Source organism: Melanotaenia boesemani, chromosome 8 (assembly GCF_017639745.1).
Source record: "Melanotaenia boesemani isolate fMelBoe1 chromosome 8, fMelBoe1.pri, whole genome shotgun sequence".
Classification (NCBI taxonomy): Eukaryota; Metazoa; Chordata; class Actinopteri; order Atheriniformes; family Melanotaeniidae; genus Melanotaenia; species Melanotaenia boesemani.
The window spans coordinates 28,611,024-28,626,329 of NC_055689.1; the positions used below are offsets into that span (position 1 = coordinate 28,611,024).

The following is a 15,306-nucleotide window of genomic DNA, read 5'->3' on the forward strand; positions in this document are numbered from 1 at the left end:
AGTGGTGGATATTTCAGTACTAAAGCTCCTCAGCTATACTAGCCTGTTCACAGATACTGTCCTTGTCCAACGCAGAAACAGCTGTAAACTGTGCCAATAAGAATGTGCCAGTTTTATCAGTCGATGTTAAACGCTGATGAGGGAACTTTTTGACTAAATCAGGTTATCATTGTGTTTATCTGGTTGTAAATGCTGTGACTACAGCTGCTTGCTCGTTAAATATGTTGATATCTGTTCTTATCTCCATATGAAGTGTGTGTTTGTGGATGTGTTTCTGTTTACATGATAATGACATTGGCTTATTTTACTGCATCAAATATTTGGGGTCCAAGCGTACCTCCACAGGTGGCTTGCTGCATAGAAAAGTTTGGGTTATCTGTCTTGAATTGACTTTTTCATTTTCTAATGTTACTTAAATCAAATCAGATTGAAATAATCGACCACTTCTTGTTTTTACTGTTGCAGAGAATATTGATGTTAGCATGTTATATTTATGGTAATCTGTCCTCTAGATTATTTGCTGACAAAATGATACAATCATGCTGTCTGGATTAACATATTATAATATGAATATAGGACTATAAGACTGTTAAGTCTTTTGGTGAGAGTAGGAGAGAGAAAAGAGCTGGACTGCTGGCTTGTAGTTGTGTGTGAATGTTGGTCTTTAAAGAATAATGAGCTTTGGTGATCACTTAGCCTGTGTGTGCCTGCTTTTTGTCCCAGTATGGTCATGACTCAGCCTTTTTAATGGAATTTAATTCTGCAGGTCACACCTGAAAACAAACAAAATAAAAAAAAAAAACTTATTTCTGATTCACAGAATCATAAGTCCAAGTGTGAACTGTGTCACAAAGAGTAAACACAATAAGAATATATGTGATTTTTCCATAGTTCCCAGTATCATCATCTGCATCATTGTTAATTGAAATGATACAGTTCCTACTATAGATGTGTTAAAATATACATACAGTCAGCTTAATGATATTGTAAACCACTCCATCAGTCAATACATTCAGCAAAAACTTTTACTTTTAATTAGGGCTGTCAAAAAAAAACGCATTGTAAACTTGTAAAACAAACAGCCAGTAATGTAGTTTATGAACAGGTTTGTACTCTGGGTGATGCTGCTGTAGGACTTTTATCACTGCTACACAAACACTCACACTTCACTGATAAAAGGAAAAACCTGTTTTTATCCAGATCATCAGTTTTATCAGAGTTTCTTCATCAGTGTTGGCTGTTTAACTTCAGTTGTCACATCTGTTGGTTTTATTACAGAAATTATCACCGTGGAGACGGATGGTGAGATGATGATATATGAATTCTGAATTAGGATATAGAACATGGTAGAGATGATTTAGAACAACATATAGAAATACATTACATGCTGCATTTACTGACCCTTGGACATCTGATGTTTACCCAAGGGACGGCCAGTTAACAGTAAATATTTCTAGTATCTGCTCATTCTGGTGATATAATGCAGTAAAAACGGGCAAATTTCAGGCATAGTCGCGAATGGTGATTAATTATTTTGAAATTATTTGAAATTTGTGATTAATTTGAAAGCTGTGATTAATCATGATTAATTCATTTGAAAACAGTGATTAATCTGATTAAAAATTTTAGTCATTGGACAGCCCTACTTTTAATACTGTAAGTATATTTAAAAGCAACTACATACCTATTTCTGCTTAAGTAAAAAGGTTAATGTGATACTTTTATTTTTACTTGAGTATATTTTTGCTTGTTTATTTATACTTTTACTTAAGCACAGGGTTTGAGTATTTCCTCCACCACTGATGTAAACATACCGATATACTTCTACACCATCCAAGTTCACTTCACTACCACAGGAGTCGCCCCCTGCTGGCCACATTCAAGTGCGTATTTTATTTATCGTCTCTTTCTTAACCTCGTTACAAAGATTCTTAACAAAGTCATCTCTACTTTACAGGCATAATAAATTCATCCAGTTAAGACACATCCACATTGTTCTAATTTATAATAACTGTTCTTAAAAGTCAACTCATACAAAATCATTCCCTAGCTCAAGAAAACCAATCCATCAAGTTTGACCATCCTGAGCATGCACAGGCAGCAGGCTGTAGTGGATCTTATTTTTAAGATGTAAACATCAGTGAATTTATACATGGAAGTGTTACTATGGTAACTACTATAACTACTAATTCTATGGAGTGTCTTTTGAGTATTAAAAAGTAAAAGGTGTCTAAATGAAGACAGAAATCTGTATTCTTCATCCCTCGTATCATGGTGGGATTGTCATCAATTGCGCTTGTACTGCACGTACACAGTCTTCAGTGACTCTTTGATCTGCCCGTCGAGCCTCACAGCTGTGACCACCCCTGTGTTGTTTTATCTGAATTTTCTTCTCTCAGAGCTGAGTCTGTTCGGTCAGAAATGTGGGGAATCTTTTGCTATTTCTGAGCTTTGAATTCTTTCTGTGTTGTGTTTTTTAAGCTTGATGTTTCAGTTCGGACCTGAGTCACCTTGATGATTACTTTGATCATAATTTTACTTATTGATTTTGTTTTTCTTCCTCTTATTGTGCATGCAGAGAAACTTAAAATGCCTTGGAATAGATACATTTCTGATGGCTGAAAGTATCTACAAGATGCTATTTGTATCTGTGGTCAGAGGTGGAGTTAATTTGAATTTTTATTCTTTGATATTTGCTTTGATCTCCACATCACAAGTCCCTCATTATGCTGTTTTAAATGTTTTCAGAGCGCCGGGTTTCCATTTGATGTGAAGAGGCTGTGATTTTTGTTGGAAGCAATGATGATACAAGATGTTTGTTGAAAACCGGTCACAGCCCCGATGGCCTACCTGGTAGGAGAGTTTGTTCTCTGATCATACTTTTTTGGAGAGTTGCTTTGTTACTTTGATCAGAGGTCCATAATGGTTTCCTTTTACTGCCAGTGATAAGTGGAGTTATTTCAGACACTCACAGTTCTTGATGCATAGTAACAAGGTCAAGTGAAGCACTTCTTTGATGCCTTTGTAATTACCCTCGTTGACTCTTCAAACTAAAATGAGTGCTAAAATATATCCAGTACTGTGTAAAAACCATGAACGTCCCACCTAGCCACGGTTTTATATATATGAAACCAGCAGGATATTATTGTAATCATTTAAACTGGTGTTGAGCAATAGGTCTCCAGGGTATTTGAAGGGTTTTCAGGGTTTTTCATTGGATAATGGCAGATTTTTTTAAAACTAATTTCCAGTCCAGGCCTCATGTCAGACAGTTTTCAGAAGAATGTGGTTTTTGTTTGTTAAGCCACTTAACATCGACCTATCAATCATTCGAGCATTAAAAAAAGCATCTAATGCCTCTGCTAAAAAGGGACAATCTATACAAGAGACAAATGAGCAACTACAGGCTACAAGATCATCAATCATTTCAATTGTTCTTATGAGAAATTGTTAAGATGAAAGTAAAACAAATTAATTTTGGTATTGCATACCTAAACCAAATTAGATAAATGTTTGAAGATTCATTATTGTGACTGAAAAGTTTGCTATACAGAACAGTAGAGCAGGCAATTGAAGGGTTAAGAAATGGGAAAGAATCCAGCAAAGACCTGGCACAGGATCTAAGAGATGCATTTGGTTCTTCAGTTGATGCATCTACAGCTCACTGAAGCCTCAATAAAAAAGGTTTCCACTAAAGAGTGGCCATCAAGGTGCAATGTGTAAAAAAAAAAAATTACAGAAAAATAACATATATCATTAAAAACTGTGTTTCTATTGGTATCTAATCACTTTACTATAACTGCCATGCTTTTATTCTCTTAGAATGAACCATTTATATATATTTCTTGTGGGTTCACAAAAATGGCAGCCATTTTTACTACGGTGTCTCTGAATGGACAAACAGCTCTTTGTGTGAAGTGAGAAACCTCTGAGCTTTATAACTCAGTACCAGCTTTCTTTGATAGGAGCTAGGGCACCATTTGGGATAAGTAACGCCTTAAAAGGCACATAGAAGAAGACAGTACACGTGAACACAATGATGAAGTAGCTACCTGTAGTGCAGTTATCGCTGCACCTGAGGCTACTGGATCCACTTACCGATGAAAACATGTTTATGTCTGGAGGAATTCTGGTCACCGATGGCCACCGTCCATTCACAACTGTGCTTGGAATTTGAAGTCATTGCTATACCTATGCCAGTAATTTTTACACACTGGACCTTTAAGGAAGGGAAACAGAGAAAAAGGTTGAGGAATGTCAAATGACTTAAGAACTGGACTGGAAATAAGTGACAACAGGTCTTATGTTGTGATTAATTCTGACTTCAGTGGAAAGAAAGGCATCCATCATCCAAAGAAGAGTTTTGGAAAGTCCTTCAAGAACATTGGAGAACTATTCCTGAACTTAAAGAAATGACAAGGAAGTTTGTTTAAAAAGAAAAATGTCCTCAGACCAAATGCCGACCTTCAGACTTGAATGATCCAAACTGCTTTTGTCTTCTATGGATTTCTATTCATGTTTGCACTTGCTTCAATAAATTGCTGGAACTATTAACGTCTTTCCTGGTAACATATAAAGACTAGAGGGATGGATCAAGATTTTATTTAACTGTACTGTTTTATTATTGATGAAATATTGCAGTTTCATCCAGTCAACAGATCTCAGGTTTCCTTTGTTGCATGTGTAGCAAACAGCAAGTTAAGGATGAAAAGTTGTACACATCAGATAAGGTCTATTTAAACTTCAAGGTTAAACTCTGGACAAGTTTGCCAAATCTACTGTTTAGTTGCTGTATGTAGCATTGTGAGGGTGAAGGTTTCTCTGAGTCTCTTTCCAACCTCCTTCTCTCAGTTTTCAAAGAGAATCATCTGGATCTGCTCAGAATTTTATTTTTCTGTGCGCTTCAGAAAGGCTCCAATTCTTTACGTTGTTCATGAATTCGGTCCTAATCTTGCTGACAGATGGATGGCCTTAAACACTGAAAAAGCTGCCAGGTCATGTACGGAGGCTCTCCGCCTTTATTCTGATTCATGTTACTGACTGGCTTTATCTCCACAGAAAAAGGACTGAGACTTATTTCATTGTCTGAAGTTGAAAGAGACTGATAGAAGAAAAACATTGTTATAATAATGGAGGAAATCATCATTACTCATAGTAATAACTGCAAATAAAGACATTTAACTGTGCATATCTCTCAAGAATTCAAATATTTAGTAATATTTCTTAGTTTTCAATTCAGTTAAATATATATATATATTTTAGTTATACTTTTGGGCTCAAACCTGTTGAAACATGATTTAATTCAGCTTAATTGAGATTCCCTTCTAAGCATGTAATTCGTTAATTTAAGCCACTCTAACCTGCTCAACCCTGCAAGCAACTTTCCAACCATCTTCACTCCAGTTCTTTCTTTTCATCCTGAATCAGATGCCAAGTATCGCGTCTGTCATCAGTGCTCATCTGTTCGGATGACTTTTATTTCCACTCTTCATGCCCCTGCAAGTCAAAGAGCAGGAAAGTCCCAGTAAAGAGCTTTACTTTACTTTTCCTTACTATCTAAAGTTCTGCAAAGAGAAAAAACATTTTCTCTTTTGACAATTTAGTTCTAACTACAGTGTTAATCTGGTAGTCTAGGCTAGGTGTTAACAGTGTCACTTCATTATATCTAGATTTATTTTGGTCCATTTTAGTAATTCATATAATGTGTATATGATGTAGTACAGGGCTACTCAATTCGGTCCTACGAGGGCCGCAATCCAGCAGGTTTTCCATGTATCCCTGCACCAACACACCTGAGTGGAACAAAACCTGCTGGATTGCGGCCCTCGTAGGACCGAATTGAGTAGTCCTGATGTAGTATTTTCTGAATGCATGCATATTGCATATATAATTGACAAATAACATGTTTTCTTTGATGTTTTGATTTAATGTTATTTGTGAAATACAGTATATTTGGATTTGCTGCCTGGTGACATAAATGTCCAATTCTTCCAATCAAAACACCCCAGAAAGCAAGTTTTTGGCCCAGGTATGATCCATATCTGCCATTTGCTTTGTTTTACATTGGGAATATTGACTGTGAACTAAGGGTAAGTGTAACTACCTTAACTCAGTAACATATCCACCAGATATGCCCCAAATCTACATCTTCTTTGGGCCACATCTTTTCCTTTATTCCTTTATTTAGGTCCCCATTAGATGGAGCAAATGCAGGAGTTGCTCTTATAAGAAACATAATATACATCATACACAATACAAACAACAACAAAACAAGATAAAAGTAAGAGAACAACAAACAGAACACACTTTATATAAGAATAAAACATACATAAGAGTATCAGTATGTATGTACCTATCACACCAAATCACCATAATTCCTCATTATTTAATAATTAAAATTTGTTTTCAGTAATCTCTTAAAACTGGCTTTATTAAAAGCTTAAACTACAGTAACTGCGGTAGCTCTGTACATTACACATCTTTTCAGCATCAGTTCTGAGTTTTTTCTTAACAAGTTGACCCCAAAAAGCTTGTTGAGTGCCATAGCCATGCTGATCTCTAACATAACTTATTTGGAAGAACAGACAAAGTGGTTGCTTGTTGTGTTTATACATTCCAGAAGAAATATAAGGCAAGACATGTTCATTTGTATAGCACATTCATGTAAAAGCCATTTCAAAGTGCTTTACATTAAAGAGAAGCCTTACAGCGAGGTGCAGCAAGCAATAAAAAGTGCATTAAAACAAACTGTAAAAAGAATTTAAAAATAATTAAAAAAAATAGAAAAAAAGCTCAAATAAAATAGATAAAATGCAAGCAATAAAAGTTCCAGTGTGAGGAATTACGTTTTTTTTTTAGATGATAGGAAAGTTTTTTTTAACCTGATTTAAAGCTGCTGAGAGTTTCAGCAGACCTGCATTTTTCTGGGAGTTTGTTTCACATGTGAGGAGCATAAAAGCTGAACGCTGCCTCTCCACGTTTAGTTCTGACTCTATGAACTGAAAGTAGATTTGACCCTGATGACCTGAGGGATCTGGTTGGTTCATATTGAAGCAACCTCTTATGAGCAAACCTTTTGTCCACATTGAGCCATTAGGCTTTTATGCATGTTCTCTGTGTTCAGCCTCACACCAGAATGACATGCCAAAGCAACTCTTGTTGCTTTATTTTAAGCAATTTGGAGTTTGAAAACATCTTATTTGCCTGCCTTCGTCCAAACAGTTGATCAGTCTTGTTACCCATGTCAATGCTGATATGGTGTAGGCTCCATATAACCAATACAATAACTCATATTAGACCCAGCTCGTGACCTTTGAGCTGTATCTGGCCCTCACAACCCTTGCCAATGTCATATGTGGAAAAGGAGGCCCAGATTAGGGCCAGTTTGCTATCCAGGAATTGTAACTGTTTAATCTTATTTTTAAACGTAAAGAAGAAAACATGCCCATCACAAATTAGCTGAACCAGGTTGCTGCTTTTGAGAAACGAGTTGTGAGATGGTATTTAATTTTATTTATGGCCACAATTGTTTTGCTTTATCGTAAATGATTTTATCATTGATATAAGCTGTTCCCAAGTCAGTAAGTCAGCCAGTCGTGTTTAATCTGAACATTTCCAACTATCAGTTTACCTGGATGCACAACTTAGATCCACATCTTGTTACAGCCCTAACTCTTACTTTGTGTCGCATCCACTGGTGGAAGCATTTTCTAATAGAAGTTTAAGGTGCCTTTAGAGTTAAAGAGAGGGGCATCCACAACTTAATTATCTGAATCATTATGCAGAAAACCGGGTGCGTAGCTGTGAATCTAAGGCTGATTAATATGCTGTGAGATTTACATTTTCATGTTCATGTTTGGCAGATCAGAGTCACCCTGTGAATGATCATGTAAAGACTCATTTTACCAAGAATTAATGTTTAGCATTCATGGATAAAAGGAACGGTATTACTTGTTGGTGTGTTCTGTCAGAGATGTCGAGGTAATTTTCATGTCCTGCGCTGCTTTACTGCTTCAGTCGGTTCCGAGTCATAGAGCAGAGACGGGAGGCCTGTAGTAGACAGTCTAATGGTGATTTATTGATGTGAAACGTTGCTGCTGAACAATAGAAAGTTGTCATCTTCAGATTCTGGGAGCAAACAGCAGCTGTATGAGTTTCTGCCTCCAACAAAAGAAGAGGTTCAGTCTGTGCAGAAATACTGTTGAGAGTTTGGCATGTTTGAACAATGATATCCCACCCGTCTAAATACACTTTCATCATGTTCAGAATCTGTCAGTGGCTAAAGTTTCAGCTGAAGACAATTAGTTGGTTTGGGAACTTTTCTTTAAATCTTTTGGTTTGATGTGTTTTTTGTTGCCAGGAGGCACAGCATCCAGGCAGAAGGGCTTCCGCGGCTGCATTCGCTCTCTGCAGCTGAACGGCATCACTCTGGACCTGGAGGAGAGGGCGAAGATCACACCCGGGGTTCGACCCGGCTGCCCGGGTCACTGCAGCAGCTATGGCTCGTTCTGCCAGAACCAGGGCCGCTGCATGGAGAAACCCAACGGCTTCCACTGTGACTGCAGCCTGTCTGCATACACCGGAGTCTTCTGCCAAACAGGTACACATAGACATGTCACAAAAGTTGGTATTTAGATATTTTACATAAAAGTTTAAAAATAGCAAAGGAAAAGTGTTTAATTCTAATTAAAAATCCTGCATGAAAAGGTTTATTTAAAGCTGAAGAGTACTGGCACTAAATCAACGTTAAAACTGAAGAATTGTGACTTTGTTATTGGGAGAAATTACAAGAACAAAGAAAGTTCTGATACACATTTGTTTCCAATTTTTTAATTTCTCTAATCTTTTCCATTTTCTTGAGATATTGAATCATTTGAAGTAAGTATTATTTACGTATTTACTGAGAGTAAAGTGTTGAAAGAAAAACCTGGTTTCCTGAATTTTAGGTTGTCAGTGACCTCCAGACATAAACATGGTCAATCATCACAGATTCAAACAAACCTTCTTCCCCATGGCTGTGCAGAATTTTTTTTTGATTGGCTGAATTTGCATTGATTGTTATGATTGCATCATGGCGAATTTCTGGAGTAACTCATGATTATGTAAATCAGAGATGCAGATAAACTCAGAGGTAAAAGACAGCATTTGTTTAGCTTTTTCATCCAAAGTGAAATTTTTTCTTTGTTTTGTTTTTTGGACACCATACATGTGATACATACAGTTTCTGAGACCTATTGCATTATCCTATGGTTAAAAAAAAAAAAATAAAAAAATCTCAAAACACTTGTGTTTTGCCCCCTAGTGGACACATTTTGCACCACATTCATTCTGACATATTACACAGTAATAAGCAGTGCAATTATTATTATTAATAATATTATTATACATGTATCTCTTCTGTTCCCCACTATATTTTAGGATCGATTTTAAAGTTTTATTGTTGATTTATAAATCTTTTGATGGACGAGCTGCTTTATATTTCAACTTTTCACAACCTAAAATGCCTAGCAGGTCACTGCTGCAAAAAAGAGAAATTAACTGCCTCTATCACTGGAGCAAATCCTTCACTTATTGAATTTTTAACTTTGTCTTTATGTTGACTGGTGGTGGGAAAGTTCATATGAGGGTATATGGATAAAACTTGAATAACAATGCAGATGGAGGAGGGCCAGCTCCCTCTGATGAAGATCAGAAAATGTTCAAACACAATGACAACATGCAAACAGATCCATAAAAGTCATCACAGCCACAGCTGCTTATCAATGTGCAAGAAAAGAAACAAGCTTGAAAAATGTGTTTTTATTTGACATCACTGACAGATTCTGGTTAGAGTTTCTCTTCGGTGTTGCCACCTCTTTGACCTCTCTCTGAGAGCTGTCTGTCCTCTGTTCTGCTTCAGTGTCTCTGGCTCATAACTTTGCTAAGACAAGGTTAACAGCGCTCTGAAAGTATATAAGCTACGTGCAGTATCCATGATGGAAGTCCCTCAGTGAAAGATTAGGATTGAGAAAGCATAGTCACCTCTAAAAGGTCTAAGTCCTTTGAAATTTTGGGATGAATGTATAAATGACAAATATTTATCTGCTGATGTTTAAATGTAAAGAATCAACAGCTCGACTGAAACCTTTACATTTTATACTCCACTAATCACCCCAAGAGAAACCCTGAGATTTAACAGATTTATTTAAAATAGTGACTATCTGATGTGTTGCCGTCCACTTTAGTGATTTTTTTATGCTAAACTGAGTAACAATGTCATCACACCATCCTTTACACTGTTCATTAGTTCAATAACTTAAGAGAGTTTAGCCTCGTCTTTTAATAGGGACCCTCTTAACCCTTCTCCCACCACATGTTGACATCTGCAGCTCTCATCCTTCACAACAAGCTGATGAACACTTTGTTTTTCTGTGAGTCACACTGACTCACTCAGTGTTAAATATTTTAAAAGTTCATCTTGTTTTCTTGTTTGGTAATCAAAGCAAAAACTCAACTCTAAAAACAACTCTGTAATTAGAAACCTAACTCATTTACTCATTGAGTAACTGGACATGTGAAGTTCCATCACAGCTTCTTTATGTGATGATTAAAAAGTAGAAAACTCTTTAATTTATCTGTATAAATTGTTGTGATTTTGTTGCAGACTGATAATCAGAAGGTCATAGATTTGATCTTAACAACATGAAGCTGGAATGTTAAATGTATAAAGTTGATAAATGCTTTCAGCTTTCTGTCTCATGTCTCATGTCTCAACTTAATCTTCCAGAGGTGTCAGCCAGCTTCAAGTTGGGAACGTCGGTCATCTACACCTTTAAGGAGCCTTACGAGTTGAGCAGAAACAGCAGCTCTCTGCCCTCCTCCATCTACTCTGACATGACGCTGAGAGAAGAAAACGTGACCCTGAGCTTCAGGACCACCCAGAGTCCAGCTCTGCTGCTCTACGTCAACTCCTACTTCAGACAGTACCTGGCCCTGCTCATCAACAAGCACGGTGAGGACGCAGGACAACCTTAAAAGCTGTTATTTTCATTTTCTTCTTCTTTTTCTTGCCTTGTGTTTAATATTCACATCTTGTTTTTATCAGTCCCACACGTTTTTAATCCTTGTCCAAGGATGGAAAGAGAAGCAGTGAAAAACTGACCTTTAAATTTATCGACATACCAATATTTTTTATCCCACAGTGGGTTTCTGCTTAAACTGTGTGAAAGCATTCTCACATAGTCACAAATTTAGATATTTGTACAATATATTTGATAAATGTGACACATTGGCAAAGTACAATGAAAGATTTTTGGTTGCTGATAGACAGTGGCTTGCAAAAGTATTCACTCTCCTTGGCTTTTTGTTTTTCTCACAATCTGGAAATAAAATGGATATTTGGAACATGTCTATTACTGGATTTACATACACTACATAAGAAAACATAAATAAATAAACACCATAAACGGCTATATGTATCCCGATCCAGTACCCTCAGTGTCAAATCTCTAGAAGACTGGAACAGATTTTCCTGTCTTTATCCATATTCCCTTTATTCTGTCCAGTTTCCCAGTCTCTGCTGATTAAAACATCCCACAACATGAAGCTGCCACCACCATGCTTCAATGTGGGATCTGTCATCTGGGCTAATAAGATGTTTTCCTTGATGGCCAAGAAGTTCTACAATTGTGATCAGGGGACCTTCTCCCATATGAACTTTGGGGAACATTTTTTTGTTAGTATGCTTGTTTTTTCTGGCCACTTCTCTGTGAAGTCCAGCTCTGTGGAGTGTGCATCTCATAGTGGTCCTGTGGACAGATACACCAGTCTGCTGTGGAGCGTTCCAACTCCTTCACGGTTACCTTTGGTTGCCACTTTGATTAATGTCCTCTTTGCTCAGTTGGTTTTGGTGGACATGTCTCTAGGCAGGTATGTTGTACTGCTATATTCTTTCCATTTTGTGATGATGGATTTAATGGTGCTCTGATGATTTTATTTAAGGGTTGGGTTATTTCTCACTTCACATCAGTTTGGATTATTTTATCCATTACATGAAATACAATGGATTAAATATATTTTAATTCCAGGTTGTGAGGCACAACAAAGGAAAACTATCCAGAGGCGTGAATACGTTTCCAAGCCACTGTAACATGTATATGGTGACAAGGCAAGGTTTATAAAATAGCTGCTTCTCTGATGCTGACTTCATTTGCACCTTTCAAGATGCACATCTTGTCCATTTTATGTAAATTCTTTAATCTGTTGACATGGAAGATGACAAGACAATCACAACGTTTCATACAGCAAACACAGTGATCACACCTCTTCACTTTGCCTCTCCTCCCCTTCTCCTCACACTTTCATTAAGTTTTCCTCCTTTTTAATTCTGTCCAGCTGTACTATCTATTTGAGTAGGTCACCAACTTCTTAAAAGTTTTGCAAGTGTTTTCACAAAGTTCCATTACAGCAGAAATAAGAATATATCGGGTCAGGTCATTGCTTAATAAAACAGTTGAATAGTCAGGGTGTTCTGTATGAAATAAAACACATAGTTTTGGCTTTTTAAAGAAGTAAGAGCCACTTTAAATTCTGAATTGCAGCATCCAGGAGTCTAAAAGAAATGGCACTTTGTAGCACAGTTAGCAGCAAATGGATTTTTTCTGCTGTTATTGATGCTACATAAGCTGATGGGAAGCAGGGCATTAAGGTTTCCTGCTGACCTATTAAAATTAAGTGTGTTTTAATCCCTGAGAGCTTTCTTTATTCTGCTGGCAGATAGCTTTGATTATTTTACCCCAGACTGTGTGTTGACCTCCTCAGCTGCTTTACTTCAGAATAAGTTAATTGAACTGCAGCTGGTGGATGAAGCTCTTCAGCACCTCCCTGCCATGTATTTGTTATATTTTGATGTACTTTTTTTTATAATTTAGTCAAATAATGCACATGCATATGGAAATAATTTGCTTTCATTTTGCTTAATTTATTTGAAAACCTTCAGTACTTCTCAGGGCCTTTGTTTAATCTGCACTTAATATGCTTGATGATTAAGAAGAGATTAACTCTGTTGTTATTACTGGAATCAGATCTCATCCTCCTAATAAAGAAATCTGCATTAGCAGAGCAAACATGGAGCTATGCTTGATGTATTGAATGCATAATTTTGCCCTGTTGGCAAAGATTACAGATCATGGTCAGATCTTTTTAAGGAGAAGACAACTCTACCTAAAACTTTAAGATGATGAGGATTTAAACTGAATTTTGTTTTCTGCTTTTGGCGATGTGAAGTGTTACGCCATGGTTACAGTCTTTTTCTGTGTTCTGTGTGTGAAGATAAGCTGGAGTTGAGATACAAGCTGGACGGCAGCAGAGACGCTGAGGTGTTTAGGAGCAGCGTAAAGAGCCTGGCCAACGGACAGCTGCACACGGTTTCCATCAGGAGGCTGACAGATTCTGTTTCTGTGCAGGTAAAACATGAAGCAACATGTGGTTTCAGCACGTACACATCCAGAAGAGAGAAAGCAGTCTTTAGGGTCAAGTATTTACTTGTCTTTTTCTTTTCTTTGTTCTTCACCTGCTCTGTAAAACAACTAAAACTTTTCTGAGTAATCTGATGAAAACCATGTTATCCGTGTTATCGTATAGTTAGGATAAAAGGAGCCATAAGTGAAATTCAAATATATAAATGCAAAAACAGGGAATTAGCTAAAAGCTAGTCTTGAACAAACACATGGTGAAACTGTTTAATGTCCTCACTGAGAGGAGAAAAGTCAATACAAAAAACATTTCTTACACCTTTGAGGCAAGAATAATGAAAATTAATGTTTTTAACAACTCATTGAGATGTCACTTAACTCAACATATACATACTTTTAGCAACTAAGTAGTAGAGATGGCTCGGACAGATGTACTTCCACTATCTTTTTTAATAAGAAAGAGGATGGTCGCTGAAGACATTATAAGGGTTAAGAACAAGAATTTTAACAAGCTTTTGGACATAACCTCTGAAAGATGCAGAGGCATTCAATAAAACTCAAAAGCAAAGTGAATCTGGTCCCATCTATGTGCAGGCCAGTGTCCAGACTAAAAAAGGCACATTTTAAGTTTCTGTCTTACACAGAATAAACTCAACATTGCGGCAAAGACGTTAATGTAAACACATCATTTCAGAATCGACTCATGATGCATTATGAGAAACGTGCCTCTTGTTTACTTTTACCAATAATATTTCACATTATACAAACAACAGCCCTTTCCACACAGTGGTTGTGTTATATCACCATCACATAGTGCTGGTTTCACCCTGAACAAACTTTTGAAAAGAAAAATAAGAAACACACGGCTATGCATTTTTGCCAACATTTAAAAAATGATTTGATTTGAAAATGGCGTCAAATAAATGTATCAAAAAAGCCGACATGTGTAGCTAATGGTGTTATGAGGCAAAGCACAACCTCCTCAAGTCGGCTAAGTGGTGAATGTCACTAGCAGAGCTTTCTAAACATCCCGAGGAGCGCTGCCAGCGGTCATTTGACTGCAACGTAAGTTATTCACAGTGGGGGTTGATACAGCTGCTGCGTAACTGAATATTGACAAAATCATAACGTAATATCGGCAGGTAAAAATAACATAATACTGATAATGTGTAAAGCAGGGATCACAAAAGTCGGACCCAGCCCAACCTATATTCTGAATTAGGCCTCAAAGTGCTATTATCCTAAGTAGATAAGTAAATAAATGGTTTATACTGTGAAATGAAGTGTCCCTGGATTTTATTCATAGCGATCTAGTGATAAAACGTGATAAAACGTCATACAGCTGTGTCTCAGTGGTGGGACAACGCCTGCCTGCTGTCTGAAGCAGGCACATGCGCAAAGGCTGGTAGGAATGACAGGAACCAGCAGCCTATCATCACACAGGGTTTGTGATCTTACAGCCAATCAGAAGCAGAGTAGGGCGGCCATTTATTACAACTCCATAGCCGTGATATACGACAGTTTGGCTGAGAAAGAGTCTCCCTGAGCGGCTCTGTGGAAGTTTAGACGTGCTAAACTGCTCGTAAATATTGATGTGTTTACTTTTCCAAACAAGTAAGCAGGTAAAACTATAGACAACAACTATATAATAAAAGTCCTAAAAAACCAGGTTCAGCCGTTTAGTTTTTAATACACTATAAGCATGGTAGCGTGACTGGCGGTCATCAAAAGACCGCTGGCGACGCTTCCAGTGTTTAACACTAGAAAACCCAGAGATTTCTTATCCCTCTACCATGCCCAAGTACAACCAAAAGGCTGCCCGGTTGAAATTAACAATTCAATGGCCAACAATTAG

At 37.2% G+C, this 15,306-nt stretch overlaps 1 protein-coding gene across 5 annotated transcripts in view; it reads left to right on the plus strand.

Annotated features, from left to right (window-relative positions):
- Positions 1-15,306, plus strand: part of LOC121644890 (contactin-associated protein-like 4) — a 183,648-nt gene that overhangs the window by 151,570 nt on the left and 16,772 nt on the right. For 3 of the 5 annotated variants that reach the window (XM_041993137.1, XM_041993138.1, XM_041993141.1), the window contains 3 exons: positions 8,360-8,599; positions 10,766-10,990; positions 13,309-13,508. In XM_041993137.1, coding sequence (XP_041849071.1) covers positions 8,360-8,599; positions 10,766-10,990; positions 13,309-13,508 — 665 coding nt within the window. The remainder of the gene's footprint in view (positions 1-8,359; positions 8,600-10,765; positions 10,991-13,308; positions 13,509-15,306) is intronic. The other 2 variants (XM_041993139.1, XM_041993140.1) reach the window with 1 other exon arrangement.